The sequence below is a fragment of the Syngnathus floridae genome, chromosome 5 (assembly GCF_059516105.1).
Source record: "Syngnathus floridae isolate MCC-2025c chromosome 5, RoL_Sflo_1.0, whole genome shotgun sequence".
Lineage (NCBI taxonomy): Eukaryota > Metazoa > Chordata > Actinopteri > Syngnathiformes > Syngnathidae > Syngnathus > Syngnathus floridae.
The window spans coordinates 3,089,061-3,101,857 of NC_142417.1; the positions used below are offsets into that span (position 1 = coordinate 3,089,061).

At 44.0% G+C, this 12,797-nt stretch overlaps 1 protein-coding gene across 2 annotated transcripts; it reads right to left on the minus strand.

Moving 5' to 3' along the window:
• Positions 1 to 696: 696 nt before the first annotated feature.
• On the minus strand, positions 697 to 10,941 carry itga2.2 (integrin, alpha 2 (CD49B, alpha 2 subunit of VLA-2 receptor), tandem duplicate 2). Of its 2 annotated transcripts, none has more exons than XM_088375181.1 (30): positions 10,727 to 10,941; positions 9,771 to 9,894; positions 9,411 to 9,520; positions 9,232 to 9,323; positions 8,330 to 8,444; positions 8,116 to 8,243; positions 7,488 to 7,636; positions 7,259 to 7,409; positions 7,008 to 7,173; positions 6,836 to 6,912; positions 6,287 to 6,425; positions 6,059 to 6,204; positions 5,849 to 5,992; positions 5,540 to 5,743; positions 5,345 to 5,475; positions 5,110 to 5,273; positions 4,897 to 5,048; positions 4,708 to 4,818; positions 4,483 to 4,568; positions 4,176 to 4,317; positions 3,804 to 3,887; positions 3,650 to 3,726; positions 3,490 to 3,573; positions 3,300 to 3,402; positions 3,116 to 3,226; positions 2,904 to 3,014; positions 2,720 to 2,833; positions 2,556 to 2,645; positions 2,365 to 2,481; positions 697 to 2,193 (listed from the first exon to the last, which is right to left on the minus strand). In XM_088375181.1, the coding sequence occupies exons 1-30, from the start codon at positions 10,782 to 10,784 to the stop codon at positions 2,116 to 2,118; spliced, it is 3,558 nt and encodes a 1,185-aa protein (XP_088231307.1). In that variant the 5' UTR covers positions 10,785 to 10,941; the 3' UTR covers positions 697 to 2,115. The 2 variants fall into 2 exon arrangements, with proteins under 2 accessions (XP_088231307.1, XP_088231306.1); XM_088375180.1 differs by having other exon boundaries at positions 3,104 to 3,226.
• Positions 10,942 to 12,797: the final 1,856 nt, after the last annotated feature.

The window sequence follows — 12,797 nt, forward strand, 5'->3', positions numbered from 1 at the left end:
ATTCCCATCGGTCCAAGTACAACGTGGTTATCATTAGTTTGAGCCAGAGGTCACCAACATGGTCGCCCCCAAGGACCACATGAGTAGCCTGTTCTAAAAATAACTCACCAGTGTTGGGACATTGTGATGTCCTAGCAAATTTGAATATTTAAAAATGTAAACGCTTAAGAAATAGTGTTGTTTGTTGATACGTATTTATCTGTCGTTCACCTCGTTGACTCACTGATGACAATTATTAACATGATTAGAGTCGAGTCATTGTTTACTAATAGAATGTAATTATACATGTTAAAACAAAGTATGAACATTTAGCACCCATTTAAGTGGGTCTAAGTAGGTGCCCAATGTGTGTGTGCGTGTGTGTGTGCGTGTGTGTGTGTCTGTGTGTGTGTGTGTGTGTGTGTGTGTGTGTGTGTGTGTGTGTGTGTGTGTGTGTGTGTGTGTATTCATTCAAGCAACATTTGGCCTCCAGATGAGAAAAGCTGGAGAAGGGTTATTTGGATAGTTGGTGCAAAATAATTAACGTTCAGTTGTGATCGCTACGGCAGTTATTAATTGAACCATATGCTTAATAGTTTGCCAGAGCGCTATTAAACTGAGACTGTAAGGTAAAATTATTAACAGCTCTCAAAACTTGTAGATGAATGAAAAGCTCTCTGGCTGTGCCAATCAAATGTGGTCAATTACGAACATGACTTTGCTGATGCCAAGTGGGAGACATTTATTCACTTTTCTGAAGCTTGCTTGTACTACAACAACAAAAAGAAATACTGTGCGGTTAGCCGGCGCCCATTAATAAGATTCATACTGCACTCAAGATTAAATCCGAATTAAGTGGTCTGGAGAACATTTGAAGCCATTCCGCAACACAAAGAAAAACATTAAAACTACAAAGTGCAATCAAGGGTAAACTAATGTTGGACAATGTGCATTACTTAAGATTTACAAATAAAAGTTGTACCATTGGAACTGTACCAGTCATCATTCATCCTCTCTTTGTCTTTTTGAATCATCACTGTCCACATTTACAGAACTATCGTGTACAAATAAACTCCTTAAAATATACAGCCAAAGTCAAAACACAAACACATTCTTACAGCACGTGTAGGACAATCTCCTGTAACATTTATCGTCAAAACTTAGTGACAAACTATTGCTATCAGTAGGCAATGATGACGTGTCCATTTCATTCCGAGCTGTAATTATGGTTCTTTGCACACACAAAAAGAAAATGTAATTCAACATATTCACAAATAAATTTGAATTTATGACTGTTAAAAACAGCCAACTGGCCCATGGCAGAGGAAAGCCAACCTGTAATTTGGATCTTGCCGCCCTCTTGTGGTGAAAGTATGCAAGTACAAACTTCACATGTGACAAACCAGTTTAAAATTGCTACACATAAAAAAGAAAGACAGATATTGAATTAAATCGGTTTGAATTGGTGATTTTCTCATTTGACAGTGATGTAAGTTTTTTTTAAAGCGTTTTAAAGCCCCCCAAATAAAAACATAAATACAAAAAAAGATCTCAGCCAACCTTTCAAACCATTCAAACATAAAACCTTAACCACAATTTTATATTACATTATATACAATAAAAATATTTAACGTTTTGTCTTTTTTTTGCATTTTCACGAACGATTCACATCCATCCATCCATTACTTTAGAGCTCATTTGACAGATATCTATTTACACTCATACATTGACTCATATTCATAGTTATGGACAATTTGGAGTTTTCAATTAACCTAATATGCATGTTTTTTGGAATGTGGGAGAATATGAAAGGGGGCAAAAATTGGAACAGCAAGCCTCAGAAGTGTAAGGTAGATATGCTAAGCGCTCACCCACCATGCTGCCACATCACAATTCAACTAGTCCAAATCCAAGAAAAACAACCTGAGTATCAGTCATGCCAGTAGTTCATGCACACAATAAGCTGAAGTACAGAAAAAGTAAAGAACAGCATATTCATGTTGAAGGTGTCACACAAGTTTTTTTTTTTTTTTTTTTTTTCATCCAATAGTGAGAGACCTTCATTGCGCTTGAGAAGTACCAGTGAGTACGTTGGATGAAGATCCAGTGGCGAACATGGTTGATTGTAGTGGCAACTCACAACACCCCATCATCGTGGCTCTGTGCATCTGCGTCTTTTTGCAGCTGCTGGTATTTCCTTTTGAAAAATCCAAACTAGAGGGGGGGGGGGGGAAATGCACGTTGAACTGAGAGAGGGTAAGGACTTTGAGCTTCGCTGACTGACCGAGCGACTGATCGAGCATCATCTTTTTTTAAATAAGCATTCTCAAGAACTACGTTAGCAAGACAAGCGATGAGAGTTACATAATGCGGACATGAGCTGACCTTCCACAGCAGAGCGACAGCCAGGCCGAGTAGCACTAGTCCTCCGATCACACTGCCGACAATAACTCCCACCGGAACGTCGCCCGTGGCTCCCGGTTTGCTCACTGTAACCACCACCTGTCACAAACCCAGTCAAAAAGTCTCCTCATGCATGATGTCCCTCCCGAATTCATGAATACGACGGCGTTTACCGGCAGCTCTTTGAGGCGGATGATGAATAAATCGGGGTTGGAGCTCTCCACTTCCACGGTGGAGATCAGCTCGGTGGTCTGGTAGAGCGCCTAAACCGACACGCAGCTTTAAAAATGACCACCGTGGGTGAGTGAGCACGACATCAGCTCATTGCAGTAAATACCGTGATGAATGTCCCACTCCAAATCCTTGTTTTGACTTTCACATAATAGTCGCTGCTGACTTCTGCATCTTTGAGGAGACACTTGATCTTCTGACACTTTGCACTCTGACAATCCTGGAATCCAATCAATCAAGCCATAATCAAGCAAAGGCACAATCCGAGTTCAATTCTCAACTTGACCGACCAGCTTCTCGACGCCTCGGAGACTCTCCTCGGTAAAAGAGGCTTGGTGGTCCTTGACGCCAATCCTCAGTGGGTCCGCCAAGCCAACGGAATCACAGCTGACGGCACCGCCCTGCACAATTAGCCACGTGTTATGGATGTTTGATAGGTTGCAGATGAGTAATCTCTGAGATACGTCGGTAAATAAGTTATTGAATGTACGTGGCTGCTCACAACTTGCGTGTCCACACTGGTGAGATAGAGGAGCGGGTTTCCTCCCTTGGTGCTCATCGGGAGGGACACGGTCAAGTACAGGAGGCTAACTGGGAAGTTTCCTGTTGAAACCTTTGAAATGAATCATGATAAAGCAGAGTGATGCCTTCAAGAAGTCACGTTGCACTGTATTCATTGATTGCACCTTCACGGTGAAGTTAAACTCGGGTCCAATGTCATCCAACGTTTTCACCGTTGTCACCGGTGTGGTGGTTGAATTGGCCACATAGAAGTTGATGTTTGAATTCCTGGAAAGAAGAAAACAGCAAATAATCTGATTTGTACACTTGGCTATGTTTCTGATTCTAAATGTGTTTGTCAACCACAAAAATCACCTAGATAAAACAACGCCTGCATTGTATTGAAGAGGAATTGACACGTCCACTCGGTTGTCTGACGGGACCTGCTCTTTACCGTCGCTGCAAAGAAGGCAACTTGTAGTAGAAGGAAAAAAAGCAATATTATTTTTCCTCATTCTTATCTCCAGCAGGCTACCTTTTAGCCTCGAACTTGACCTTTGCCCGACTGAGCGGATGATTGAGGTTGTATTGGAAATTGAGCTGAAATTTCATCTAGGAAGAACCAACACAAGTTTGAGCAAACATGCTGGTGTGAGAAAAAATAAAGAGCTGAGTTTGCTTGCACTCACCATTTGGTCATTTTTTAAAGCCGGGTATCCCACTTGGCAAACAACAGTTTGCTCTTGCGTTGAGGTGCATTTCACTCCTTCGGTCTGTTAAGGATTCAGTCGGCATCATTTTTTAACTTTCATATTTCAAAATTGATTGAAAGCATCCCAGTGTTAAATTTGCGCAGTTCGGTATTTATTTATTTATCTATTTATGTATTTACGTATGTGTTTTTCTTAGACATGTTTTCTGTTTCCCAAATTGCAATCAAATCCACAGTACATTCTTTCAATTCAGCACTAATGTAATAATATAATATTAATTGATTAATATTGCAACTAATATAAATGCTACAGCCAATCATAATAATAATACACAAAAATACGACTTACAGGAGGAAATACCGAAGAGTAGAAGAGGTTCGCCGAATATGCGGCCAGCACTTGCGTGTTATAAGCATTTTCTTTCTTGTTCTTCACTGTGACCTCAAAAGACAGCTCCTGCTTATTGGTGCTGACCAGAAAAGGAGCTGAGCTGAAACAAATAAGCACACATTATTATTAATGGATCGGGGTTAAGCAACTGTCATAGTTAAACATTGACGCCAGACATTCACTCCTGTGAGTTCAAAACGCAAACAGGTATCGTAAGACCATAGACATACCGGTGAGTCTCCCGTGGGCAATAAGTTCATCTTACCTGGTCCCCTCAGTGTCCGTCTTCACGCTCAGCACCAGATCGCTGACGCACACCTCGTCAGAGCCACAGTTCTTAGTGAAGGGGATCTGAAAACATGGGCGCACGTCACACTCTGTAGCTTAAGTCGCTCATTCGGGTGTTTGAAAAGTGTCATCATCAAATAGGAGCGTTTGCAAAATGACTAGTGACTCCCGAGCCAAGCCGTAAAATGGGACGGCAACTTACAAAGAACTCCCAGGCGGACGTCGAGAAGACGTCAAGGACCGGGTTGGCGTCGGCGTGCCGCTGCTCGATTTCCACCTTCAAACTGACTGAATTGACAAAATCGGGCGTCTCCTGATGCCAAAACAAATATGATCACATAGGCAAGAGCAGCACAGAGGTCGAAATTACGCAATAGCACTCAGCTACTACCTGCACGTAGACTTGGAAGTCTTGACACTGAATCGCAGTTGATATCTTGGCGTTCTCCGTAAACACGCGCTCATTATTTTTCATGAAGAGTCCGCGGGAGGTCACACGAGAAGCCTGCAAATCGGCGTCCAGAGTCAATGTGTAGGCGATATCTAGAAAAAGACAAGACAATTCAGCTGCCATTACAAGGAAAAGCAAGCCGATTGGATTTACCCATGGGTCCGACTGGATTTTGGGGCCTGAAGGTCGGGCTGAAACAGAGGTTGCTGTTGAAACACGTCATCTTGCGTCCATTGACGTCACAAGATTTGCTGAAAATGTCGATCTTCTCGGGTTTAAAGGAAGCGGTGGCAGAGAGCGTGGCCACACCTCGGGACCTGGAGGACAATTGAAAAAAATCATCCTGGAGGACAGAAGTGAGACACACTTGGTCGGAACTTGGTCTCACCAGAGCTGCACCACTTTCCCATATGCACCCACTGAGATGTCAGCGAGCGTGTCATCGTTCAGGTCTTTGTAGCTATCGAGGGAGCGGCCAAAAAACTTCACTTGAGGATCCATTTTAGAACCGTGTATTCTCTGAACAAAGACCATGAAACAAGTTCTATTGGCCATCTAAAACCCACAAAGAACATGTGAGTACCTGCGAGAACTGCTTGTCTAACGTCTTCTTCCTCCCATTGTAGATATAAAGGACGCCTCTTCCTTTGTCCTCTAGGGGCGCTCCGACGACGACGTCATTGTAACCGTCAAGGTCCAGGTCGGGAATTGCCGACACGGCTGTCCCGAAACGCCCGTTCTCGGCGGGAGGAGTGCCTTGGAGGAATCCTTGCTCATTCAGGATACCCTTCAGATCACAACGCGAGAGATGGAAATAGAAATAAAAGAAACCGTTTTTAGAAGGCGGCCATTTTAGCAGCAGTGAAAACAAGTGACTGCCGCCGGCTGTCACCTTAGTGACGGTGAAGATGTACACACGGCCTTGCTCTCTCTTCTGCTCGCTCATAAACATGGGCGCGCTGACCAGCAGCAGGTCCGTCACCCCGTCTTTGTCAACATCCAGCGCGCACAGGACGCCACCAAAATAAGACCCAATCTAGAAGGCAAAAGGCGACGGTTGAGCCATCGGCGTTATGGTGCGGATTCCGCTCAGTGGGCGTACCTGCTTTCCTCGTTCCGAATCGATGATGGTGAATCGCTTCTGAGCGTTGTAGCTGTAGACGATGACTTGTCCGGAGTGGTTGGAGCGAGGCGCGCCGGCCACAAAATATTCTGTAGCGCCGTCGCTTAGCATGCAGACAGAGTAACCTGCAAAACATCCGATAAAACAAAAGCCATCAAATGGAAGTCTGCTGTATATTTTGGCTTGTCGTCACCATATGTTTTCTACCCAGTAACGAGCTGTGGTTTCTATCTTGAAGAGCTCCCTCAAAGGCTGAGACGGGGAGAACATCCACTTTGGAGCCCATTTGGTGGACGACGGTTCCGGCCCAACCGTAGGCACCCACTGCTCCCAGCATCGTCATGTCCTTCAACAGAAAAAGCTTTGAACCAACTTTTGACTTCCCAAAATAGTGACGGTACAGTAGAATGAGAAACTGTTCGTTTTGTCAATAGTATGGAGTCGATGAATCGGGTCTCTTTCAAGCTTTAAAACGCGAACCGGGAGTCGTAAAATGGACTCGCCGACTTATCTGTTCAGTCTCTACTCTCAGCTAGTTTGTTGTCTAAAAAGAAGAGGGATTGGACGACCATTACAGTCACATCATTTCTGCCACTTGTTGCTAGGCAGACTACGCGTTGCCCAATGACGACTGCCCTTTGGACGATTGAAGGAAATGCAAAATGGCACTGAATAACAAATTAGGGGCTGTTTTTGTACAACTGCTGTCTGCACAACCTCAAACTTGAAAAATACCCAATAAAAGTGTCGATGTACCTTTTTGCTAGAGGAGTGAGCGCTAAAGCCCACCTGGGACATCTCCATGTTGAAATTGTCACCCCCTTTCCCCGTGCCTTAAGCAAAGACAAATGGAAACAAATTTCAAAAGACTCGCCCGGGAGAGACTCGGCTGTGACGTGCTGAGTGAGCGCCAGAAAATAATATACACCCTCGATGTTGAAGATGCGGCTGCCCAGCGTTCCGGCGATGTTGGACAGGGCCGCTTCTTCGGACACGTTAAAAAAGTAATTTTCTGTGGGCGCGCTGGCGATGGACTTGATTTCCTTGATGAGGTTATCGGTGTCGATGTTGTTTCTGGTGTAGTAGCCCAGCACCTAGAGAGGATGGGAGGGGGAAAAAAAATAGGTCCAATATTTCCTGATTTTCTTGTTTTAAATGCAGCGGTCATTCTCCACTCACAGCGATACCAAAGCGCGTGATTCCTTGCTTTTCACAATCAGTGATGACGGTATCTCTGAAGGCTTGGTCGTGAGACTCGCCGTCCGTCACCACCACCATCACCTTGGAAGCGGTCGGGCGGGCGCCGTAGATGGGATTAAAACCCCACTGACTTCGAGAACAAACGCGGACAGACCATTACACAACGTATACGCACGCGCACACAAGTAGGTCACGCTGTGACACCGACCTGGCATATTGGATGGCGTGGAACGTATTGGTGGAGGAACCTTGCATTTGTTTGAGTTGAGAGGCTGCATTCAGCAACTCAGCTCTGGTTCGGTACTGATTCAGTGGGAATTCGATCTTGGGGTCGACTGCATACTGGATGACACTGACCTGGCCACACGCAAAACACACTGTGTGAAGAGATGATCATTTGTTTCCATCCATCCATTTTCTGAACCGCTTAGTCCCCACGGGGGTCACGGGCGTGCTGGAGCCTATCCCAGCTGTCATCGGGCAGTAGGCGGGGGACACCCTGAACCGGTTGCCAGCCAATCGCAGGGCACACAGAGACAGACAACCATTCGCACTCACACCTAGGGACAATTTGGAGTCTTCAATCGGCCTAGCAAGCATGTTTTTGGAATGTGGGAGGAAACCGGAGTGCCCGGAGAAAACCCACGCGGGCCCGGGGAGAACATGCAAACTCCACACAGGGAGGGCCGGAGGTGGAATTGAACCCGCACCCTCCTAACTGTGAGGCGGACGTGCTACCCAGTGCGCCACCGAGCCGCCCATCATTTGTTTCCTTCTGCAGAAAAAACAAACAAAAAAGGATTCTGCAGATGGTCGACCAAAACGGTCGGTGTCACCTGGGTGTTTTGGGGTCCGATTTCAAGGGTCGGTAAGAGCTTCTCGATGAACTCCCTCATCGGAGCCCACGGGTAGATGCTGTTGGAGCCGTCCAGTACGATCACGATGTCCATCGGCCCACCACAAGCTGCAAAGGAGGCAAACAAGGTATGAGGGAGTACGGCGAGGGGGTATGCTGAGGATTATTGAAGGTGCTCGTTGGCTAGCTCTCACTCTGGACGGCAGGAGCAAAGGCAGGTTGAGGCTGAAAGAGGGGGCTGAGTCTGGAACATATTCCAGGGTAGTAGTTTTGATCGCCACACCTCTGTGCCCAAAGGGGACCGCATGTCTGCGCAGCAATACAAGATGGAGGACCATTTGAACATACTGTAGCTGTATCGTTTCTCTTTTTGAACCCACATTTTGTACGTTCATTCATTCTCTGTATGTATGTATGTATGTATGTATGTATGTATGTATGTATGTATGTATGTATGTATGTATGTATGTATGTATGTATGTATGTATGTATGTATGTATGTATGTATGTATGTTTAGAGGGCTAGTTAATAAGCCACGGTGTGTCGTGAATCTCGATGAGTTCCACTTTTTGAATTAAACTATTCAACCAAATGAATTATGATGAACCTTTTATAATAAAAAAAATACATACATACATACGTATACACATATATATACATATACATATATATACATACATATATATACATACACATACATATACATACATACATACATGCACATATACATACATACATACATACATACATACACATACATACATACGTATATATAAATAAACCAGAAGGCTATATAAAATATTGTTATTACTTTACAATATTCTATCTATCTCATGCAGAGGGTAAGATACTTTTTTTTTCCCAGCACCCTCATTTTATCTACTTCCTCAATGGTGTCGAGAAGTCACTCAGATACCAACACAGCCTTTTTAAAAAAAAAAAGTTATATATATATATATATATTTCTTTTTAATCATCTTGTTCGCTCTCCTTCCTGTTCTTTTTTGTGTGTGTGTATCTTCATAGAATTGACAGACAGACAGACAGACAGACAGACAGACAGACAGACAGACAGACAGACAGACGGCTGCATACCATCAGACCATTGACTGCAGGCAGACGGGTCAGGGTCATGCCAAGAGACATGTTGACGTTGACGTTGTTCACATCTGGAATATTGATGGAATCTGCGGGGATATGAGCCACATTTTATTTGTTTGTTCAGAACGGCGCCGGGTGAGGCTCAAAGGTTAAAGATAGAAGCCGCACCTCACCTTCAATATTCAGCTTGTCGCAGGTGGTTCGTGCCCCTGACACTGGACACTTGTACAAGTCCCCCTTCCTGTTTTGAGTATAACCACTCCAGGGAGCACCAACCAGAAGCCTACACACACACAACAATATTTATCTCTTTCTTGCTTGTCACAATATTTGGGGGAAAGAGACTTAGTCTTTGTCAAGAGGAATAAACTGCATTTGCGTCAGCTTTCTCAGACGCTCAGTAAAAGCAAACACGACACTCCTCCAGACGATGAATCAGCGTGCGCTGACGACTAACCGTACACATCGTCGGAAAGCACGAGGAAGTAACGATGGGTCATTGAAAAAAAAAAAAAACTGTGAATGTTTGTTACCATTTGCCCTCATGGTTGCTGGCCTGTTGGACCGTGTAGCCAAATTCCTCCACCGGCGGCCCGCTGAAAATCTTAGCCCCCGCAGTGCCCACATTGAAGGAGCGTGAGACGCCGATTCTGTCAGCTGGTGGAAGGAGGCATGAAGGAATAAATCATTACTCACAGGAATAGTAAGCTGCTGCCATTTCTAACTTCTCCTACAATATAATACTTGAATTTGCCACGGTATGTTGTGGGAATCCTGTCATTTCATTATTTTTACCGGATGGGGCAGCCAAGGATATCACTGGGGATCCGCAAAATTTGTGATTTTTTTTGAACAACATTTTTCAGAAGATGCCAGTCAAACCTCTTGATCTGTCCAAAAGTCAATTATCTCTTGGTGTCACTCCCTGTAGCTCCGCCACTGGTTGGTTGTCAGGTAATGGGGTGGAAATTTAAAATGTTTTTTTCATGCAATTCATCCAAACAAAAACAAAAAAATCCACAATCACTAAGCTTTGACTCATGGTGGCAACAACACAACAAAAAGCATGACTACAAAAGTATTGTGAGCGTTCACATTGGAAGGCAAAGGCACATCCAGTAGGAAGTGCAACCATGTGAACTTGCCCCCTGAGGACATGGAATCTATCACAGGCATACAAGTCCACACAGGCACAAGGCTTGAGGAATGTGAACGTTCACCAGCGCAGCAACCACGCCCGTTTGCCCCCAACACAACTTAACCTAACCTCACTTTTTGAAATCACCTTTTATTTGCTACATCAGCAGATAGACGAATGTCATTTCAGCGCTGACGCGTACTAAACACGTAATTGGTTTTAATTGCTAATTACGCGTCTTTCAATCTGCTCCAACCCACTTGTGACAAATAATAAGGGTACGGAAGGGACGTCGGAGCATGCACATCCCATTGGAGAGAAGTTGAAGCGGAGAAAATGTTCAATACTCACTAATGACAATCAACGCAAAGCAGACGACGAGGTAGTCCATGGTCCACTTAGATTCCATTTGACGGAAACGCTTCAATGCAGCCGCAGCATAGACTCGGCTCACCGATCGCTACTAGGCACTGACGCACGTTTCCTCAGCAAGAACCTGCGTGCGCGTGCGCGTGCGTACCTTTGTGTCTGTGGTAACTTTGACTCAGCTATGTGCGCGCCCCTGATGCTTGCTGGACTGCATGAGGGGGCGTGGAGGATGTAAGTTAGGAAATAAGCACAACACCATTTCAGGCATGTTAACTCTAGCCCACTGTAAAAAAAATAAAAAAAAATCTACAAAACTGCCAGTACAAGACCTCAACCTACTTATCGGTCATAACATTACACCTGCACAGTAGACAAAATATGTAATTTATTGGGAAATTTAACTTTATTGTGTTGTGGTAGTGTTTCAGAACTGTACTGCAATATATTTTTTCAAAGATATAGTTGAGCAACTTCAACTGCGTCATCACGTCCGTCCGCAAACGTCAGATTCTTCACACTGAATGCATCATTTGAGAAAGACTTTTCGGAGTTGCTGCCTTTCCTCCTGCCGTGTTTTGGGTGAAGCAACCCCAATGACGTCACCAAAACGCGGACATTATAGAGCTTTAACAATTAAGTCTTTGTTAGGGATTGGGCATGTGGAATTTGAAAAATGTGGCCTCATCTGTCGGGTCTCAAGACTTGCCATATACATTAGTTTTTGGCATCATTTAATTGCTATGTGGTCTGACAAAAAGGGCAGATAAGATAAGGAGGAGCTTGTGTAGCCTTTTTTAGACTTCGCGATTACGGTCGGGACACTAGAATTAGGACGGAAAACGACCAGGTAGGGTAGCTGACCTGACCATCAGGAGTCATTAAGAATGTTTTTTTTTTTTCTTTTTCTCACGAGTGGGAGGATGAAGCGTGCAAAGTTAGTCTCAGACTACGCTATAAAAAAAAAACACAAAAAAAAGTCTCGGGGGAGGCAGAGATCGGGCAGACAAACAAGACTTGCGTTAATGATTCAGCCCAAGTCATAAAGCGAGGTCGAGAATTAAAGCATACACAAACATGCGCCTGCTCTCTTTGTATACCACACGGATAGTGTGTCAAGATTATACGAATGCATACATAGAACTGGTTCTTTTCCCGGCCGAGTCAGAATCAAAAGGGACAAAAACAAAGGGTAACAGTTTCATGAATGACAAAATGCGTGAGTCAGCACCATCGACGTCCAAAGTTCTTCTCCCCCAAATAGGCGTGACGTCAATTTGCAAACTTCATCCAGATTATGCTCCAAGGCACCTTCCAGTAGCCGCACAATTGCATTGTAAATCGAAACACTGGATCTGTTTCAACTTCCTCAGGAAGAAGAGTATTTGTTTGTACTTCCGTAGTTTCCTTAGCACATAGGGGATTTTATTATTTTTTTTTTTAGCGGATAGCGTTATACAATAGCTGTCCAGATCACATTTAGAGCCATTTATCCTAAATTGTTGACTCATGTTTAGTGACACAAATTTGCTACTTGGGCCCCACATAACGTAACAATGTCGACAAGTCGTTAAAAATCCCCACTGACTCATGAGTCTAGTTTTTGATCCGTACACTTTGTCCCTGCGTTGGTTGTGGGAATTGCTTCATTCATCCCAAACACTATTTGTCACTTATACCCTCATAATAAATGAATGAATGAATAAATAAATAAATAAATAAATTAATGAATAAATAAATAAATAAATAGGACATTCAAACATCACTGTTGTCTCCCGCAGTCAGAGTTTCACCGTGTGATTTTGGATTCACGTTTTACTACCACCGTTTATAAAACACATACCCGCACTATTGAAATTGAAATTGAAAGGATTGCAACACTGAGCTAATCCCTCTTTTGCACTCATTTGCTGAGCCCTGCGACTCTTTTCTTAGCGCGCACCCACAAAGGCGCATGCGCACAGAGACTGCACATAGACAGCGTTTCTGTAGGGTGCAAGACATCCTAAATTGTGTCCATATAATAGGAAACCCCCCGCACACATTTTACAAACGT

What these genes read in the sequence shown, in the direction of transcription:
- itga2.2 (XM_088375180.1), bottom strand. Translation starts at nt 10,784, where the DNA reads ATGGAATCTAAGTGGACCATGGACTACCTCGTCGTCTGCTTTGCGTTG. An exon ending in AGTTTAACTTCACCGTGAAG is followed by an intron (nt 3,227 to 3,299) that starts GTGCAATCAATG and finishes TTCATTTCAAAG; the next exon opens with GTTTCAACAGGAAACTTCCC. An exon ending in CTGTCGCTCTGCTGTGGAAG is followed by an intron (nt 2,194 to 2,364) that starts GTCAGCTCATGT and finishes CCCCCCCTCTAG; the next exon opens with TTTGGATTTTTCAAAAGGAA.